General features: G+C 41.1%; 1 protein-coding gene across 1 annotated transcript in view; it reads left to right on the forward strand.

Moving 5' to 3' along the window:
- The window catches only part of LOC137321174 (trans-2,3-enoyl-CoA reductase-like), a 131087-nt gene that overhangs the window by 95867 nt on the left and 16074 nt on the right, over positions 1-19146 (forward strand). The window contains exon 8 of the mRNA XM_067983438.1: positions 11530-11573. Coding sequence (XP_067839539.1) covers positions 11530-11573 — 44 coding nt within the window. The remainder of the gene's footprint in view (positions 1-11529; positions 11574-19146) is intronic.

Genomic DNA, 19146 nt, shown 5'->3' on the forward strand with positions numbered 1-19146 from the left:
TCAGACACCGCACAGCACTAACACTCCTGAGTTCAGACACCGCACAGCACTAACACTCCTGAGTTCAGACACCGCACAGCACTAACACTCCTGAGTTCAGACACCGCACAGCACTAACACTCCTGAGTTCAGGCAATACACAGCACTAACACTTCTGAGTTCAGGCAATACACAGCACTAACACTCCTGAGTTCAGGCAATACACAGCACTAACACTCCTGAGTTCAGACAATGCACAGCACTAACACTTCTGAGTTCAGACACCGCACAGCACTAACACTTCTGAGTTCAGGCAATACACAGCACTAACACTTCTGAGTTCAGACACCGCACAGCACTAACACTCCTGAGTTCAGACAATACACAGCACTAACACTTCTGAGTTCAGGCAATACACAGCACTAACACTTCTGAGTTCAGACACCGCACAGCACTAACACTTCTGAGTTCAGGCAATACACAGCACTAACACTTCTGAGTTCAGGCAATACACAGCACTAACACTCCTGAGTTCAGACAATGCACAGCACTAACACTTCTGAGTTCAGACACCGCACAGCACTAACACTTCTGAGTTCAGACACCGCACAGCACTAACACTCCTGAGTTCAGACACCGCACAGCACTAACACTCCTGAGTTCAGACACCGCACAGCACTAACACTCCTGAGTTCAGACACCGCACAGCACTAACACTTCTGAGTTCAGGCAATACACAGCACTAACACTTCTGAGTTCAGGCAATACACAGCACTAACACTCCTGAGTTCAGACACCGCACAGCACTAACACTCCTGAGTTCAGGCAATACACAGCACTAACACTTCTGAGTTGAGACACCGCACAGTACTAACACTCCTGAGTTCAGGCAATACACAGCACTAACACTCCTGAGTTCAGACACCGCACAGCACTAACACTCCTCAGTCCAGGCAATACACAGCACTAACACTCCTGAGTTCAGACACCGCACAGCACTAACACTCCTGAGTTCAGGCAATACACAGCACTAACACTCCTGAGTTCAGACACCGCACAGCACTAACACTCCTGAGTTCAGGCAATACACAGCACTAACACTCCTGAGTTCAGACACCGCACAGCGCTAACACGCCCGAGTTCCGATAACACATAGCACTAACACTCCCAAGTTCAGACAACACGCAGCGCTAATACACCTGAGTTCAGACAATGCACACCGCTAATATTCTGAGTTCAGACAATGCACAGTGCTAACACACCCGAGTTCAGACAATGCCCAGAGCTATCATTCCTGTCTTCAGACAAAGCACAGTGCATGCACTCCTGAGTTCAGACAATGGATTGTAAATTATACATTTGTAAGAAATTCGGCACATTTTACATAACTTGCAATGATGTTTAAGTAAATTCTGTTATGAAAGAACTTGAATTTATATATTGCTTTGTACATCCTCAGGATGTCTCAAACTGCTTTACAACCAATGAAATACTTTTGAAATGTAATCACTGTTGTAGTGCAGGTAAATACAATAACCAAAATGCATACAGCAACGTCCCACAAACAGCAATGTGATAATGATCAGATAATCTGTTTTATTGATGTTAGTTGGGGGATAAATATGGGCCAGGACAACGGGAAGAACTCCCCTACTCTTTTTCAAATAGTGCCATGGGATCGTTTACATCCACTCGAGAGGGCAGATGGAGCCTCGGTTTAACATCTCATCTGAAAGATGGCATCTCTGACAATGCAGCTGTCCCTCAGTACTACAGCAAAATATCAGTCTCTGGAGTGGGGCTTGATCCCACAAGCTTCTGACTCAGAGGTGAGAGTGCTACCACTGAGATAAGGGTATATTTTAAGATCTGGATTTACATTTGCAATCATTCTAATACAGAGGATTAATAAGGATTTTTCAGAGCAGGTGAATGTTCTAAAATAGCCCTAACATGAGGTTTGGTGCAGGTTTAGCAGTGTGGAGCAGTTGGTTGCATAAATCACCTTCGCTAACCGCTGCAGTATTTATGAGACTCAATGATCTCATTGATATCTGGCAGTGAAGGGTGCTAGTGACATTTCTGGCTGGAATGCACTGGCAAAGACGAGGCATGAGGAGACGAACATTTTAGGTCATTTCAGACATCAGAACAGTTCAGGTATTCATGAAGCAGAAGGCAGATGAGTGAAAATGTAGGCCAGCATGTGAGTCTCCCTAAGGACACATTAGGGAACACAGAAGACACCCCCTCTCTCATTAAAACTGCCAGAAATCACTCACCACAAATTAGATGCCCATTTAATAAGAGCCAATAAGTCAATATATCCCCCGCTAGGTCACATGGGATTGGATGTAAAACTGCCAGACTCCAAATCAGAGATATAGCGGATGATTTTAAACCCCAAGAACGGATGGGTTGGGGATGGGTGGGAGTTGAAAATAGTTGTTTCTTGAGTTGCGACCTCAACCTGGCTTTATTTCCGGGTTTAACGTCGGCGCGGAAAAGTACAGGCTTCCCACCGGGAATGAAAATTTTGCGGTTGCAACTCAAATAAACAACTATTTTGAACTCCCACCCACTCCCAACCCACCCATTCTTGGGGTTTAAAATCGCTCCCATAATCACTGTGCCATGCCTCTAAAATTCCTAAGTGTCAACTAAAAATATTTGTAAATCCCTTTCCTTGTGACTGAAGCTCCAGTCACTGGTCAAAGTATAAAAAGGAAGCTGACAGGCACTAAAGAGGATGCAGTAAATACTGACCATTACAGACTTCCAAATAATGTTTGAATTAGGATTACCAGAATCATATCACATCATCATGGAAAAAGGAAATTGTGAAAAACAGAAGGTGCTGTTCCAGTGGCATTCTCCTCTATGGCCAGGAAACCCCACATGATTGATTGTCAAGCTCACAGCCAGGAAATGTTGTCAACAACAAGGAAAGGAGGGAGGGGAAACAGAGGATGAGTTATTGCAAAACAAAAACAGAAAATGTTGGAAAGACTCTGCATGTCAGTCAGCCTCTGCCGAGAGAACAGATGACTTAATCTTTCAGGTGTAATATTTTGGGGTATAGTAATTTGAGACTTGACATGTGGCAAGTGTAGCATTCTTGAGATGAACAGATGATTTAGGACCTATGGTTCCCAATACTCTCCACCACTGGGGTTTTCTTCGCATCATGTCTGGGTCTGTTGTAGACTAATTAATAGAGATTGATTGCTATGATTAGTCAACTACTCCATTATCATTGTATCATAGAAAGAAAGACTTGCATATATATTGCGCCTTTCTTGACCTCAGATTGTCCCAAAATGCTTTACAGCGAATTAAGTAATATTTTGAAGTATACTCACTGTTGTAATGTAGAAAAAGCGACAACCAAGGTCCCACAAAGAGCAAGGTGATAATGACCAGATAATCTGTTTTAGGTGTTGGTTGAGGGATAAATATTGGCCAGGACACCAGGGAGAACTCCCCTGTTATTCTTCGAATAGTGCCGTGGGATCTTTTACCCGAGAGGGCAGGTTGGTTTAAGGCCTCATCTGAAAGACGACACTTCCGACAATGCTGCATTTCTTCAGTACTGCACGGTAGTGTCAGCCCAGATCTTGTGCTCAAGTCTCTGTAGTGGGACTTAGACCCACAACCTTCTGACTCAGAGGCGAGATGCTACCACTGATTCACGGGTGAGACCTTATTTGACTACCAGGAAGATGAACTAGATGGACCTTGGTCTTTTTTCATCTAGCAATTGCTATGTTCCTGTGTGTGGACACACATGAACACGTGCACTCACGCACGTGAGAGAGAAAGTAGGCTGATTTGTAAGGTGCATAAATGGGCATCAGGAAACAACTAAATACTTGAGTTACTCCAATTGGCTCATAAACAAACCTGAAGTGACTAGCTACAGAGTGCATTATTGGCTTAAGATCAATGTTGTTTGTCCCACTAAGCCAGGGAATGGTCTACGGACCTAAAGTCATGTAGAGAAAGAGGGGGTGGGATCAGATGCTGAGTTATTCCAAAACAAAAAGAGAAAATGTTTTACAAAAACAAAACAAATGACAAAAGGGTCACTCAAGGCAGGATGATTGAAACCTTGACTTCTGTAATAGTTGCACAAGAGGGAAAATTTCCTCAGTGTGCTAATGTAGCAAAATTGTAAATGGGGTAGATTTTGATTTTGTGCAATGGTGTAAAACAGGTGATAGTAAATCGGAAATCCGTTTTACATCTCAAATGGAAATAAAAATTGGGAGAGATGTAAAACGGACTGCCGACTCGCGATCACCCATTTTAAACTATCGCACAAAATCAAAATCTACTCCATTGTGCTTATAGGGGACACAGTTATGAATTTGCTACAATAGCAAACAGAGGAAATTTTCCCCAGTGAGACTCATTATCAGGACCCAGGTTCGGAACTGGCCGTGTCACCCATGCATGGAAAATGGAGGTGTGTTGAAGATGCAGTTCTCCATGAAACAGTCTGGAAAAATGGTTTATAAATGTAGACGCAGAAATGGTACCATAACTGTATTGGATAGTGCCAGATTCATGTCCCATGATCTTCTCCTCAGTGGACAATGGAGATATTGAGGCTGATAGCACACTGGCAGCAAATATTACTAATTTATAATGGTGGAGCCTGCTGTTCTAGGTATTTAGCTATATTGTCACTGGCATGCAATGGACAAATATGTTTATCATACACTGACTTGGGTTGTTTGTTTATTTGCTTCTTTCTGTCAAAATGAAAAGCCCTGGAACATCATAGCTGGAGTCATCTCCTGCTACAGAAAATACTCCTTGATTGTACATAGAGGAATCCAAAGAGAAATTCAGTGACCAAATGTGAGAGGATGAGGCCAGCTTCTGACTGTTACACCTTTATTAACAGTGACTCAAATGACAGGAAGGGACAATCTGGTAATAAGTCAGTATAACTGCTGAACCTACCCCCCTTCATTGGCTGAAGCAATCCCTCCTTGTACCCTGCTAGCCATTGCTCCCTAACCCTGATGCTCCACAGAGAAAAAGGGAGAGCATTAGAAATTTCCTTTTTTGCAATGCTCCCAGAATTGTATAGTGCGCATTTCCCTGTATAATACACATTTTGTTCCTGAATTTTCTATATGCTTTCTGTATATACATATGAATTGTGTTGGGAAAAATAAAATTGTTAGGATATTTTGTCAAATGGTAAATAAATCCAATAATTTTACCTGACTTAGACCAATGCACCTCATAACCACTAGATTTCTTCAATGGACCCTTGGGACTGAAAATTGCTAAATTGGTGTTGATTCTACATACCCTGGTCTATTTTAAATTCACATTTCACATGGAGTGGTGCCCAGAGGAGGGCTGAATGCAATATTTCACATTTGCAATGAAAAAAAAGAGCACAGGTTATATACTTTCACTCATTATGAATGAGTTATTGTATCTCTCTTTCATTCTATCTCTGACTCATTCTTTTGCATTCGCTCATCCCTGTAGTTTACTGGATTTCATTAATATCCTGCCCAAGTCTGTTGACCAGTCAATTTTCCTGTGGAATACAGGAATTTCTATGGGTACAGGAGTATGGATGCTAGAGACTCAACTGGACCATCCACATAAATGCTGTGGCTTCTAGAGCAGGTCAGAGGCTGGGTATTCTGTGGCGAGTGGCTCACCTCCTGACTCCCCAAAGCCTTTCCACCACCTAAAAGCACAAGTCAGGAGTGTGCTTTTGCCTGGATGGGTGCAGCTACAACAACACTCATGAAGCTCGACACCATCCAGGACAAAGGAGTCCATGGCAGCCCATCCACCACCTTAAACATCCACACTCTCCACCATCGGAGTACCATGGCTGCAGTGTGTACCATCTACAGGATGCACTGCACCAACTCACCAAGGCTTCTTCGACAGCACCTCCCAAACCCATGATCTCCACCACCTAGAAGGACAAGGGCAGCAGGTGCATGGGAACACAATCACCTCCAAGTTCCCCTCCAAGTCACACATCATCCCGACTTGGACATATATTGCTGTTCTTCCATTGTTACTAGGTCAAAATCCTGGAACTCCCTACCTACCAGCATTGTGGGAGTATCTTCACACCACATGGACTGCGGCAGTTCAAGAAGAAGGCTCACCACCACCTTTTCAAGGGCAACTAGGAATGGGCAATAAATTCTGGCCTTGCTAGTGACACCCACATCCCTAGAATAAATTAAAAATAATACCAGCAGGAGAATAACTGTGTTCACAAAGGTTCCTATTACTTCCATTCTCATATCAACATTACACAGGGAAAGTTAAGACTTGCCTGATAATTTTCAGCTTTCTTTGTGGGGGCACATACATAATGGATAATACTGTATTTACAAGATTAAAGATGGCCCTACTGTGTGTTAATCTAATTGGTGCAGAGCACATTTCATACAGCACCGGAGACAGCTTAAACCAATGTCGACCTTTATATAGACATCTGAAATTTTTTTTTGTGATAATTGTTCCTCTTCTCTGTTCTCCGAAGATAGGAAATCAATAAAGGTCTGTAAGGAATTTGCTGTAATAGACAGTTATTGTGGAATACATAGGAGGCCAATAAAGCTATCAGTGGTAATAGTAAATAAATAAGAGGATATAATTTTGTAAATGAGAAGATGAGTGACTGATTGTCAATGATGAATGCTGCACATTATGCGCTTCCCCTCACAGTAAATCTTATTCAGGCTTTGCAGAGTCCCTTTTGTTAGTTTAACATAAGCTCTAATCCTGAGTCAATAGTATTTATCATTTAGAGTCAAAATTCAGCCGCAGATGGGAAACATATCGTATGTTCAAGCAGCTAAATTGAGACATCTAACCCCAATTGTGATCTCAAAGCTAATTGCTGGCACAAACATCTCCTGAGATCAGCATGAAACATGGATGCATCCTGCCACTGTATCACTGCACAAATTGATGCACAAGCACCTAAATGTCCCCAGGGATGCGAGCCAGACCCCTCTCCTCTTTCCTCATCTGAATAACTAACAGAAACCAATAGGGACACCAAATACAAACTCTGCCACGTTCTATCCATACCTACATATATATATACATACATACAGACACCACTCAAATCGGTGTTGCACATAGGGGCCTAGAAATCTGATGGAGCCAGTGCAGTTGTGTTCAGGAAAATGGGATCTGCATGCGGCCTGACCAGCAGTCCTTAATGGGACCGCTATAGGCCGCTACCAAAAAGGTAAGCTTAGAAAAAAATACTTATCTGAATATGGAGCCGGGAGTTACAGGAGTGCCCCTCCCAGCTCCACTGCAGAACAGAAGACAGTTGCCGACTGCCACTCAGGCCCCTCCCTCACCTGATTGCTCCTCTCCTAAACCAGTCACCCCCCCACCTTCCCGATCACTTCTACCTCCCAGGACCAAACTGAGGGCCGCTACCAGCGATGCAATGACCCTAAATTAAAATCCTCTTTGCCAGCAAGCTGCCTGGGAATGCCCAGCAGGTATCTGCAGCTCATCAGCCTATTGAGGCCCAAAGCTCAATATCAGGTAGATACCTGCTCCGGCACAGGGATTGTTCCATGCACCCAATTCGGCACGAACCAATTTCTAGGCCAGGGAGTCCAAACCAAGTGAAGTCTTCAGATGAAGCAGGGTTGAAGGGTACGAGATTATTGGACCAGGATGTGCAGATGTATTAAAGTCTTACATTGTGTCCTTATTTTTATATAATCCTTTCATATTGGCTCTGAAATGTCATGGAGGTTCGCCTGGTTTCCTGTCATAACCAGCAGAATCCCCCCAGAGATAGCGGAAACTTGGTATAACCAGGTTATATCAGGTTTCTGCCATTTGTTTGGGGGTTCTACTGGTCTCCTGCCATAATTATGATGGGATACCGGGAGAATCCCTGCTCCACATGGAATTTCAGGGACATTATTTATAATGAAATAGCAAAATTCAGAAAATTTGGGAAGCAGAGAAGTACATGTCGATGCAGCAAAGAAGATTCTTTGCAGATCAGGATAAGGAGCTTAGAGATACAGAAACAAGGCATTACTGTGCCACCCCATGTGATCCAATTTTGGGCACCCCACTTTAGGAAGGATGTCAAGGCCTTGGAGAGGGTGGAGAGGAGATTTACCTGTACGATACCAGGGATGAGGGACTTCAGTTATGTGGAGAGACTAAAGAAGCTGGGTTTGTTCTCCTTAGAGCAGAGAAGGTTAAGAAGAGATTAAATAGAGGTGCTCAAAATTATGTGGGGTTTTGATAGAGTAAATGAAGAGAAACAGGAGGGTCAGTAACCAAAGGATACAGATTTAAGATAATTGGCAAAGAATCAGGGAGCAGATGAGGGGATCCGTTTTTGCACAGTGAGTTGTTATGTTCTGGAATGCACTGCCTGAAAGGATGGTGGAAGCAGATTCAGTAGTGACTTTCAAAAAGGAATTGGATATCTACTTGAGAAGGAAATATTTGCAGGGCTATGGGGAAAAGCATGGGAGTGGGATTAGTTGGTAGCTCTTTCAAAGAGCCAGCACAGGTACGATGGGCTGAACGACCACCTTCTGTGTAGTAAGATTCTATGATTCTTTTAAAGGCAGGAAGGGTGTAATTACAGCTTGACAAGTTTAAATAGGCAGTTCACACATAGGAATCAATAATGGAAAAAAGTTGACAGAGATATGTGACAAAAGCACAACAACAGCAAGTAAAGCTTTGCGTGTGCAGGCGTTAATTCTTTTTTGTATTAATGTCAGTTTCAATATTCAGATCTAAGTTGAACAAGGAGCTTAATGCAGTACTGGTAATGAGCTAAAGCTCGAATTCAGCCAATTATTATGGGATTAACAAATCACATTTCAGTTTTTGAATTTTAAAATGGCAGACACTAAAGTCATAATTAGACCAAGATTTGTTCCTGCCAAGTATTATGATTCAAATTTCTTTTGAATTGGCATAAACAATTTAGTACTAATTTAATGTTGTTACACTAATCCACCAGGATTAAGGTGATATGACACCAATGTTCGTCTTCAGGTGTATATCAGTTCGAATTTGATTTGCACTGCCTAAACCCTACCTGATCTCAGGTGTAGATAGCGCTCAATTCTGCGGTCAATCCACATTTGTATAATTCTTTACAACTCCAGGCGCACACTTAGGTGGTCTCAGGATGACTCTAGTGGTAGAAGAAGAAAATGACAAGCAAGGTAAAGGGCTGGGGACAATTAAAAGTGAGTGACATTAGACAGAAATAAGAATTCAGAATGCTTCTGGATGCCTTAAAGGCATTTCAATTCATCAGTAGCCTTTGCCAAAGCTGAAGGAGCAGGGGAGTAAGAAGTGATAGGTCAAGGTGAAGGTAAAGGGAACCTTAGGTGCAAGCATCACTCCACACACAAGTGTTTAAGCGGCTCAGCACCTGGCATCCTTTTTGATGTCTGTTGAGATGGAGCTGGTGCTACATAAGCTGCTTGAGAGGATATTTACCCACTGCTCCACCCCATAAGTCAGCAGTGAAGCATGTCTGGAAGAATGTGCAGCCAAGTTTCAGGCTACAGCTGACCCTTATTGTCCCTGCATGTGCAAAGGCACTTGGCTGCACGATAGCCCCAACTGTCGTTATGGCAGATGCAACAGCTCAGTATCTGCCTCTCTGCTGACCCAGTCCAGAAGAAGACTGGTCCCCACCGCCATGCCATTGGTGTTCTGGGGCCTATAGAAAAGGCTCTTGGCATCTTGGTCCAGGAATGGTATCCTTCGCTTGTACATTCTGTTAAGAGTGGGGTGGGGAAGGATAAGGATTTCTGCAAGAAAACCTCTTCCTACATTCTGTTACACCACCTGAATACCTATTGATGTCCCCCCTTCTCCTCCTCATCACTCAGGAATAAATGCATGGAGGTTGTCTCAATGTTGGAATTCAAACTAAGAAATCTTCTGCCTACACTGCCTCCACTGACATTGCAGATACAACTATGAATGAGACTTGCAGGAAAGCAGAAATTATTGCTGGTGACAATACCTGATATGAGCTGTTGTCATTTTGAATTTCATTCAGATCTCCTGCCTTAGAAGTTCTACCATCCATTGTGGGTGTGAACAGTAAGTTGCGTTAGTGAGGGGGCAAGAAGGCAAAGGTCACAAAAGAAGTCAAGGCCTTGGAGAGGGTGGAGAGAAGATTTACCAGAATGATACCAGGGATGCGGGACTTCAGTTATGTGGAGAGACTAGAAAAGCTGGGATTGTTAGAAGTGTTCAAAGTCATGAAGGGTTTTGATAGAGTAAATAAGGAAACTGTTTCCAGTGGCATAAGGGTCCGTAACCAAAGGACTCAAATTTAAGGTAATTGGCAAAAGAACCAGAGGTGGCATAAAGAAAAAAAAAATAATGCAGCGAGTTGTTATGATCTGGAATGCGCTGCCTGAAAGGGTGTTGGAAGCAGATTCAATAATAACTTTCAAAAGGGAATTGGATAAATACTTGAAGGGGAAAAAATTACAGGGCTATGGGGAAAGAGCAGGGGAGTGGGACTAATTGGATAGCTCTTTCAAAGAGCCGGCACAGGCACGATGGGCCAAATGGTCTCCTTCTGTGCTATATCATTCTATGATTCTATGAAAATGGCCTTCCTGAGTCCATGATGTCATCCATCCCTCAACTGAAATTTATTGATGACACTCCTGTCTGTTTCAGATGGGAGGTCTCTGTGGCTGAGAAATCCCCACCAAAATTATGCCAGATTTCTGTGCTTCCCAAATCAGGGTGTTAAGCACACCAAAGTTAGTTCACATGACACCAGTTACAACCAACAGAAAGATAAGACTTTTATCTTAACAATATGGGCTGGATTTCAGCCCAGGTCTCAGAGCAAAAAAGCACAACATACTAACACAGTATATCATTCAAGCCCTTTGGTAACTGGGCCATTATCCTCTTCAATTACATTTGAAAATGTAGCTGCTTTTCAAAAAAAAAGCAGCACACCTTCCCAGAGAAAGGCTCCATTTCAGACACAACAGTTGGTGCCTTAAATATAAATAAGTGAGTCTGTATTTGATGCCAATCTCGTTAGCAGATATTCAAAAAACAAATTAAACTGTGATCTGGTGTGATAAAGGAAGCTCACTCTTTTAATACATGCTGGATCAGATAGCTACAGTGAGGTTTAAAAATAAACCTTAACAGTTCTTAAATCTCCTTGGGCAAGCTTGAACGTTCCTCTCCTGTTAATTCACATTTCTGACTAACCCATAGTTTAAACTGTTTTGTTTATGATCTCCCTTTTTTTTCACAGCATTACATAATTTGTTATGTGTTTGATGCATTTGAAGATATCGGGAATTATTTTTAATCAAACCCTATGGAAAGCCACATACAGTGGGTTAAAAAGTAATTAGCATGCATAGAAGCAGGAAGGTTTTGCATTGCATACATCAGTCCCTTCTAGTTTATTGACATGATTTCTTTTGTTGTTACACGCTGGAAGCCAAAGATTATGTTGTTTTTAAATTTTTATTCCAGGCTTCGGCAATAGACAAATTATTCCAGCCGTGGTCTATTTTCTGGTATGTACAAAGCCATTCCTTATTCAGGAGAGTGTCCTGTACTTTAACCACCTCACTTTGATAAGCTTTATATTGGCTATGGTTTTCCCTCATTCATTCAACTGAAATTTAAACAGGGATAATGTTAAAATACACATTGTGACTGGCTAGGGTTGAATAGTACACTGAAAACTTGAAGAAGCTTCAAATTCTGCCAACTTGGATTTAATCATGAAGACCTGACATGTTTCGAGCCGATGAAGTAAATGGCTAGGACTTTAAGAACAGAAGTATAGGTCTGGAAATTGCCATTCGTGGGTAAACTGTGGGCTACTAGAACTTTCTGAGAGAGAAGTCTCATAATGGAACTTGATTTTTCAGACAGTGAATTAAATATAACAATTATGTCCCCCATCAGCATGTGCCTCTGTGATGGAGGGGGAGGGTGGCATGATGAGGTCATGCAAATCACCTGAACCCACAAATCCAGGTGGGTTCAGGTCAGGTGCAGTGCACCTTGGGTGTGCTGTAGCTGACTAGTGCTCAGTTGCGGGGGAATAGGATAGGATTATAAGGGTCACTAAATGGCAGGAAGCTTATGTTTCAAGTACATTGTTGAGTTTTACTTGGAGCTGATGTACTTGGTTACAGCCTTTGTCCCAACACAGCGTGCTTGGCCAGCTGGTCAGACAGCAGGAGATGCACACTGGTCTTGGCAGTGAGTATAAGGCAGTAAAGTAATTAAGGACCAAGGTGTGAAAGAGTGAAAGTCATGTGATTTATAACAGCATCTGACCCACCAAGGTTAGCTGGAGGCTCGAAATAACTCATGGGTATCATTTGTTTTAATAATATATGAGTTGAATTTTACGTGGAAGTTTTATTGTGTTTTTAGTCCATTTTTGTCCCAGCATGGCCACCTGTACATTCCATGTACATGATGAGCAGTGATCACACAAGAAGATCGACAGGTGAAGGCTTCAGTTAGAATGTAATGACCATAAGAATAAGCTCTTGGTATGTCAATTGGCACTCTGAATTCATCAGGAATTATGTATGATCTCTGTGTATATAAGGTCATGGTATAAATCCATCCATCCATTAATTCCAAGTAGTTTAGTGGCGGGATGGGGAATGGGAAATAGCCTTGTGATAGTGATATGTCCCACTGATGTCTGGTGTTGGGTAAGGTGGCATGATACTGGAGAAGCATTCATTTAATCCACATATGCAAATCATAATGGTAATGGCTATTACACATAATTCTTACCCTAGTTAAAAATGATCTATAAATTTATGAAGTGATTTCACTTATACTAAGGAGCATGGATAACAATTTTTGCCATCTTGACATACACACACAGACCTTAGCACTGTCGCAAGGCTGTCTGTTATTTTGCCACAAGACTACAGGAATCAGATATCCCATCGCAGTGCCAGATGAAGGATTTTTAAATTTTACATAAATAAAATTTAAATGAGTTTAAAACTGAAGTCAAATTAGCCTGAATTCCTATCCATCATCTGTGTTTTTTTCCCTCTCCTTTTCCCCCCAGTTTTCTCTCCTTCTTTCCTCCTCTCCTGAGGTAAGGTTCCATAAGGGCAGTTAGCCTTCAGTGCTGAGTCCAAATAGTCATTCTTCATATATAAGCCTTGACAGTGTGTGCTGACAAGTCATTTTACCATGTGAAGCATTGCAACCAAGCCCAAATTTATCTTCAACTGATGCTCACACACGAGCCCTTTCCAACAGTACCTGGATAACAGTCAGGTAAGAATGGCTGACTATCCCTTCCTAAGCCAAAGGTGCTGAGGCCAATTGTAGCATACCTTCTGGCACCCAGGTCAAGATCAAGTAACTCAGCACAGGCCTTTGCAATCTATAGGTCAGCTATTCACAGTTACTGCTAGCTGAGCCCTAAAGGAAGCCCAGATCAAACACTTTTAAAATATCTACCTGACAAAAGGATTCCACTCAAGCTTGTAGAAATGGACTGATTCAAATTACTTCCCCCAATTCACCGTATGAAACAACATACCTTGCATCCGACTGGCAGACTGCACTGTTGTACCACTCAACACATTGGCTACTTTAAGATGTTGTGAAAATGCCAAGGGAAATCAAATTGAGTTCAGATCAAGTTCTTAACAGAAGCAGGTCTGAATTCATAATGGAAAGCACAAGGTTAATTTTTACCATTCTGGAAATGTGATTTGCTACTTTTATGAACTAAGCATTTGGACAGGTCCCAGAGGCAATTATTAGTTGACAGATGCTGCTGCTTCTCAGTCTTGTGTTAAACTGGTTCATTACCTCAGGGAAAAACATTCCTACATCAATTTTAGGAAAAATATTATTTATTTAAAAACTGATTATATAGGATAAACACAGATTAATAAAAATAGTTGCCCTACAGTACACAGTTGTGATACATGTGAGTAAGTGAAGTATTTATGAACAAATATATTTTGGTTTGATCACTTTTTGTGCTTATTGGGTTTTTACATTGATTCTATGCACTTTTTTTGAAGAAAATCTCAGGGTGAAATCAGTCAGTGCCAGGAGTGCAAAACGGGATGATAGCAAAATAATACATAGCCCATTTTACATATCAGCCCGTGTTACATACCAGCCCATTTTACATACCAGCCCGTGTTACATACCAGCCCATGTTACATAGCAGCCCATTTTACATACCAGCCCATGTTACATACCAGCCCATTTTACATACCAGCCCGTGTTACATACCAGCCCATTTTACATACCAGCCCGTGTTACATACCAGCTCATTTTACATACCAGCCCGTGTTACATACCAGCCCGTTTTACACTGTGCCCAGTTTAGAAAATGGGTTCACTCTATGCCCGTTTTGCGCTACTGGCATTGACCAATTTCACAGCCTCGGCCTTTAAAATGAATGAAAACAGTTGGAAGTGTTCCTCAGTTTTAAATAGGAATTACTGTTTGATCAGTCACTGCAAACACAATCAGCAGGCACCCATTTGCTTCGGATATTGTGTGCATATGTGGGAGGAGTGGGAGAGTATGTACTACTTTTATACATTAAAAAGAAATACAAACTGAACACCTTTGTAAAGTCTTACTGGTTAAAATAAAACAAAGCATAAAAATTGTAGACACTGATTATAAATGAAGAATGAGACCGCAATCTTTTTGGAATAAAATTCCTCCACAATTCAGGTAACGGTGCTTGGTGCTTACAATGAAAAGAGTTCTATTCCCCAGCATTAACATTCCTCACCTTGAAGAGAACAAAATTCACAAAAAAATTGAGTAAAAGTGAAATAAATTAGAAAGTCACTTGACTACAGTTGTCATGTTCACCTCACCTTATTGCCGTTAATGAAAATGTGCCAATGCACAGTTTAATACACTGAATTTCTCATGCACAGTTGCTGAGTCAAGGGAGTTGTTAATCAGAGACGGGAGAGAACCATATAAGTTTACAACCTAGCCTGCCTGTGCCAGGCTTATGCTAGAGCAATCCAAAACTAATCTCACTGCCCCACTCTCACTCCATAGTCCTGCACCTTCTTCCAATTCAAGCTATTTATCCAATTTCCCCTTAAAAGATGCAATGGTCTCTGCCTCAACCACTGACAAAGTATTATATGCTCCAACAACCCTCTGTGTAAAGAAAATTATCTATTGTCATAGGAACAGGAGTAGGCCATTCAGCTCATCGAGCCTATTCCGCCATTCAATGAGATCATGGCTGATCTGTATCCTAACTCCACTTATCCACAATGGCTCCATATCCCTTAATACCCATGGCTAGCAAAAATCTATTAATCTCAGATTTACTGGCACCAGTATTATGACAGGAAGGAGCTATACTACTGGGATGGGCTTCACCTAAACTAGAATGGAACCAAAGTCCTAGCAGAAAGAATAAATAGGGCGGTGCATAAGGCTTTAAACTAGCAAGTTTGGGGGAGGGATCTGGTAGCAATAACAAAAGCCTGAAGGTAAAAGAAACAGGAGATGAGTGTAAAGGTCAGAACAGGGTAAGGAATAAAGATAATATAAATGGTCAAGGAACAAATACAGTTATAAAACTGAAGGATAAAAGGACTGTTAAAAATAAAATAAAAGGAACAACTATTAAAGACAAATTAAACTGCCTGTACAGCATGGTACACAGTGTCCAAAATAAAACTGACAAACTGGAGGCAATAATTCGTAGCAAGGAACCAGATGTAGTAGGAATAACTGAAACATGGCTACTGGGCTTTATTAATAGAAACATAGTGTACAAAAGCAAATAAGTTATGCTAAACCTTTATAAAACACTGGTTTGACCGCAGCTGGAGTTTTGTGTTCAATTCTGGGCACCACATTTTAGGAATGATGTCAAGGCCTCAGAGAGAGTGCAGAGGACATTTACTAGAATGGTATCAGGGATGAGGGACTTCAGTTATGTGGATAGACTGGGGAAGCTGGGGTTGTTTTCCTTAGAGCAGAGAAGGTTCAGAGGAGATTTGATAGAGGTGTTCAAAATCATGAACGGTTTTGATGGAGCAGATAAGGAGAAATTGTTTCCAGTGGCAGAAGGGTCGGTAACTAAAGGACACAGATTTAAGGAAATTGGTAAAAGAACAAAAGGCGACATGAGGAAACATTATTTTAAGTAGCGAGTTGTAATGATCTGGAATGCACTGCCTGAAAGGGCGGTGGATGCAGATTCAATAATAACTTTCAAAAAGGAATTGGATTAGTACTTGAAGGGAAAAAATACAGGGCTATGAGGAAGGAGCAGGGGATTGGGACTAATTGGATAGCTCTTTAAAAGATCCAGCACAGGTATGATGGGATGAATGGCCTCCTTTTGTGCTTTAACATACTATGATAAAGAACAGGACTGGTAACTAAATATTGCAGCTTATAACATAATCCGAAGGGATAGGAAAGGAAGAAGGGGGAGGGTGGAATACCCATATTAATTAGAGATAACATAATGGCAGTAGAAACAAGGGACATTAACTAACAGAAGGATAGAAAAAGAATACATATGGATTGAAATAAAAGATATGAAGGGATCAAACACATTAATAGAGGTATAAAACAAACCACCTAAGAGTGGAAAAGAGGTGGAGAAAGAAATACGTAAGCAAATATGTGAAATGAGTAAAGGACATAGAATAATAATCATGGGAGATTTTAAGTACTCCCAAACTGGCAAGAAGAGGTAGGTAAAGGGGTAGAGGGAATGGAGTTTTTACAATGTGTACAGGATTCCTTTCTTACCCAGTATGTAAAAAGCCCAACAAGAGAGGAAGAACTGCTGGATCTAGTAATGGGAAATGAACCAGAACAGATAAGAGAAGTAAGTATAGAGGAACATCTAGGCAATAGTGATCACAACATAATAAGGTTTAAGATAAAGATTGAGAAGGACTTAAGTAAGACAAAAACCAAAACAATAAATTGGAAAAAAGCTGATTTTAAGGGGATGAGAATGGAACTAGAGAAAATAAACTGGAAAATTTCACTGACAAAGGAATAGAAGAGCAGTGGGAAACATTTAAAACAATGATCAATAGAGTCCAGGAGAAATTTATCCCACTAAAATGCAAGAACAAACTAACCAGTAATGACATACCATGGATGAATAGACAAATAAGGGCAAAATTGAAACTAAAGTAGAAGTCATACAAATAGGCAACAAAGGATAGGATGACAAAAGGGAATACGAACAAGTTAGGAAATAAGTCAAAAAACAATTAGGATAGCAAAGAAAAACTATCAAATTAAGATATGAAGGAATATAAAAAGAAATAATAAAGTATTCTACAGGCACATCAATAACAAAAGAAAAATCAGGATAGACATTGGACCACTAAGGGATACACATGATAAACTCACAGGTAATGACTGAAACATGGCAGAAATAGTAAATAACTAGATTGCCTCAGTATTTACCAGGGAGACTAACATGGTAGACATGACATTAGAAGAAGAGATCAAAAAAGATATAAAGGCATTTAAGATAAAAAAAAGGGGGGAGATAATTGATAAACTAATCAAACTTAGAGTGAATAAAACCATTGGTCCAACTGGATTGCATCCGTGCATATTAAGAGAAGTTAGAGAAGAGATAGCAGAGGCACTATTACACGTATATTAAAATTCATTAGAAAAGGGAATAGTGCCAGAGGACTGGCGGATGGCTAATGTGATTCCTATATTTAAAAAGGGAGATCGAACAAGTCCAGGGAACTATAGACCAATTAACTTAAAGTTGGTGGGAGGAAAGATAATGGAATCTTTACTCAAAGATATAATACTAAAACGTCCAGAAACAAGAAACAAAACAAAGAATAGTCAGCATGGATTTCAAAAGGGAAGGTCAAGTTTGACCTTCCTTACTGAATTCTTTGATGAAGTAACAGAAAGGGTAGACAAGGATAATGCAGTAGATATAACATATTTGAATTTTCAAAAGGGCTTTGATAAGGTACTGCATATTCGACTCATGACTAAGGTCTGAGTATGTGGAGTCAGGGGACAAGCAGCAGAATGGATAGCAAGCTGGCTACAAAACAGAAAACAGAGTGTAGGGGTTAAAGGCAGTTACTCAGACTGGCAAAGGGCAGGAAGTGGTGTTCCACAAGGATTGGTGCTGGGCCCACTGTTGTTCACTATTTACATAAACAATTTGGACACAGGAATTGGAGCACTGTGAACAGTTCTGGTCTCCATATTATAAAAAGGATATTGATAAAAAGGTGCAAAAAAGATTTACTCGGATGATACCAGACTGAGCGGTTATGCCTATCAGGAAAGATTGAGCGGGATGACAGTCTCTTCTATAGAAAAGAGAAGACTGAGGGATGACCTGATAGTGGTCTTTAAGATTATGAAAGGGTTTGATAGGGTACACGTAGAGAAAATGTTTCCACTTGTGGGGTAGGCCAGAACAAGGGGCCATAAATATAAGATAGTCACTAATGAATCCTATAGGGAATTCAGGAGGATCTTCTTTACCCAGAGAGTGGTTAGAATGTGGAACTCGCTATCACAAGGAGTAGTTGAGGTGACTAGCATAGATACATTTAAGGGAAAGCTAGATAAACAGATGAGGAAGAAAGGAATAGGATATGCTGATAGGGTTAGATAAAGTAGAGTGGGAGGAGGCTCATGTGGAGCATAAACACCAGCATGGATCTTTTGGGATGAATGGCCTGTTTCTGTCTGTACGTTCTATGTAATCTTCTGACTTTCGTGGGAGAGAGTTCGACACTTCTACCACCCTTTGCGTGAGGAAGCGTTTCCTAACTTCACACCTGAATGGCCTGGCTCTGAATTTAAGGTAATGCCCTCTTGTCCTGGACTCCTCACCAGTGGAAAAAGTTTCTCTCTATTTACCCTTTCAATTCCTTTCAAAATCATAAAAACCTCAATCAAATCATCCCTCAACCTTCTAAATTCCAGGAAATACAAGCCTAGTGTATGTAATCTCTCCTCATAATCTAACCCTTGGAGCCCGAGTAACATTCTGGTGAATCTGTGCAGCACTTCTTCCAAAACCAATATATCCTTTGTAAGGTGCGGTGCCTGAACTGTACAAA

The sequence above is a fragment of the Heptranchias perlo genome, chromosome 4, assembly GCF_035084215.1.
Source record: "Heptranchias perlo isolate sHepPer1 chromosome 4, sHepPer1.hap1, whole genome shotgun sequence".
NCBI lineage: Eukaryota > Metazoa > Chordata > Chondrichthyes > Hexanchiformes > Hexanchidae > Heptranchias > Heptranchias perlo.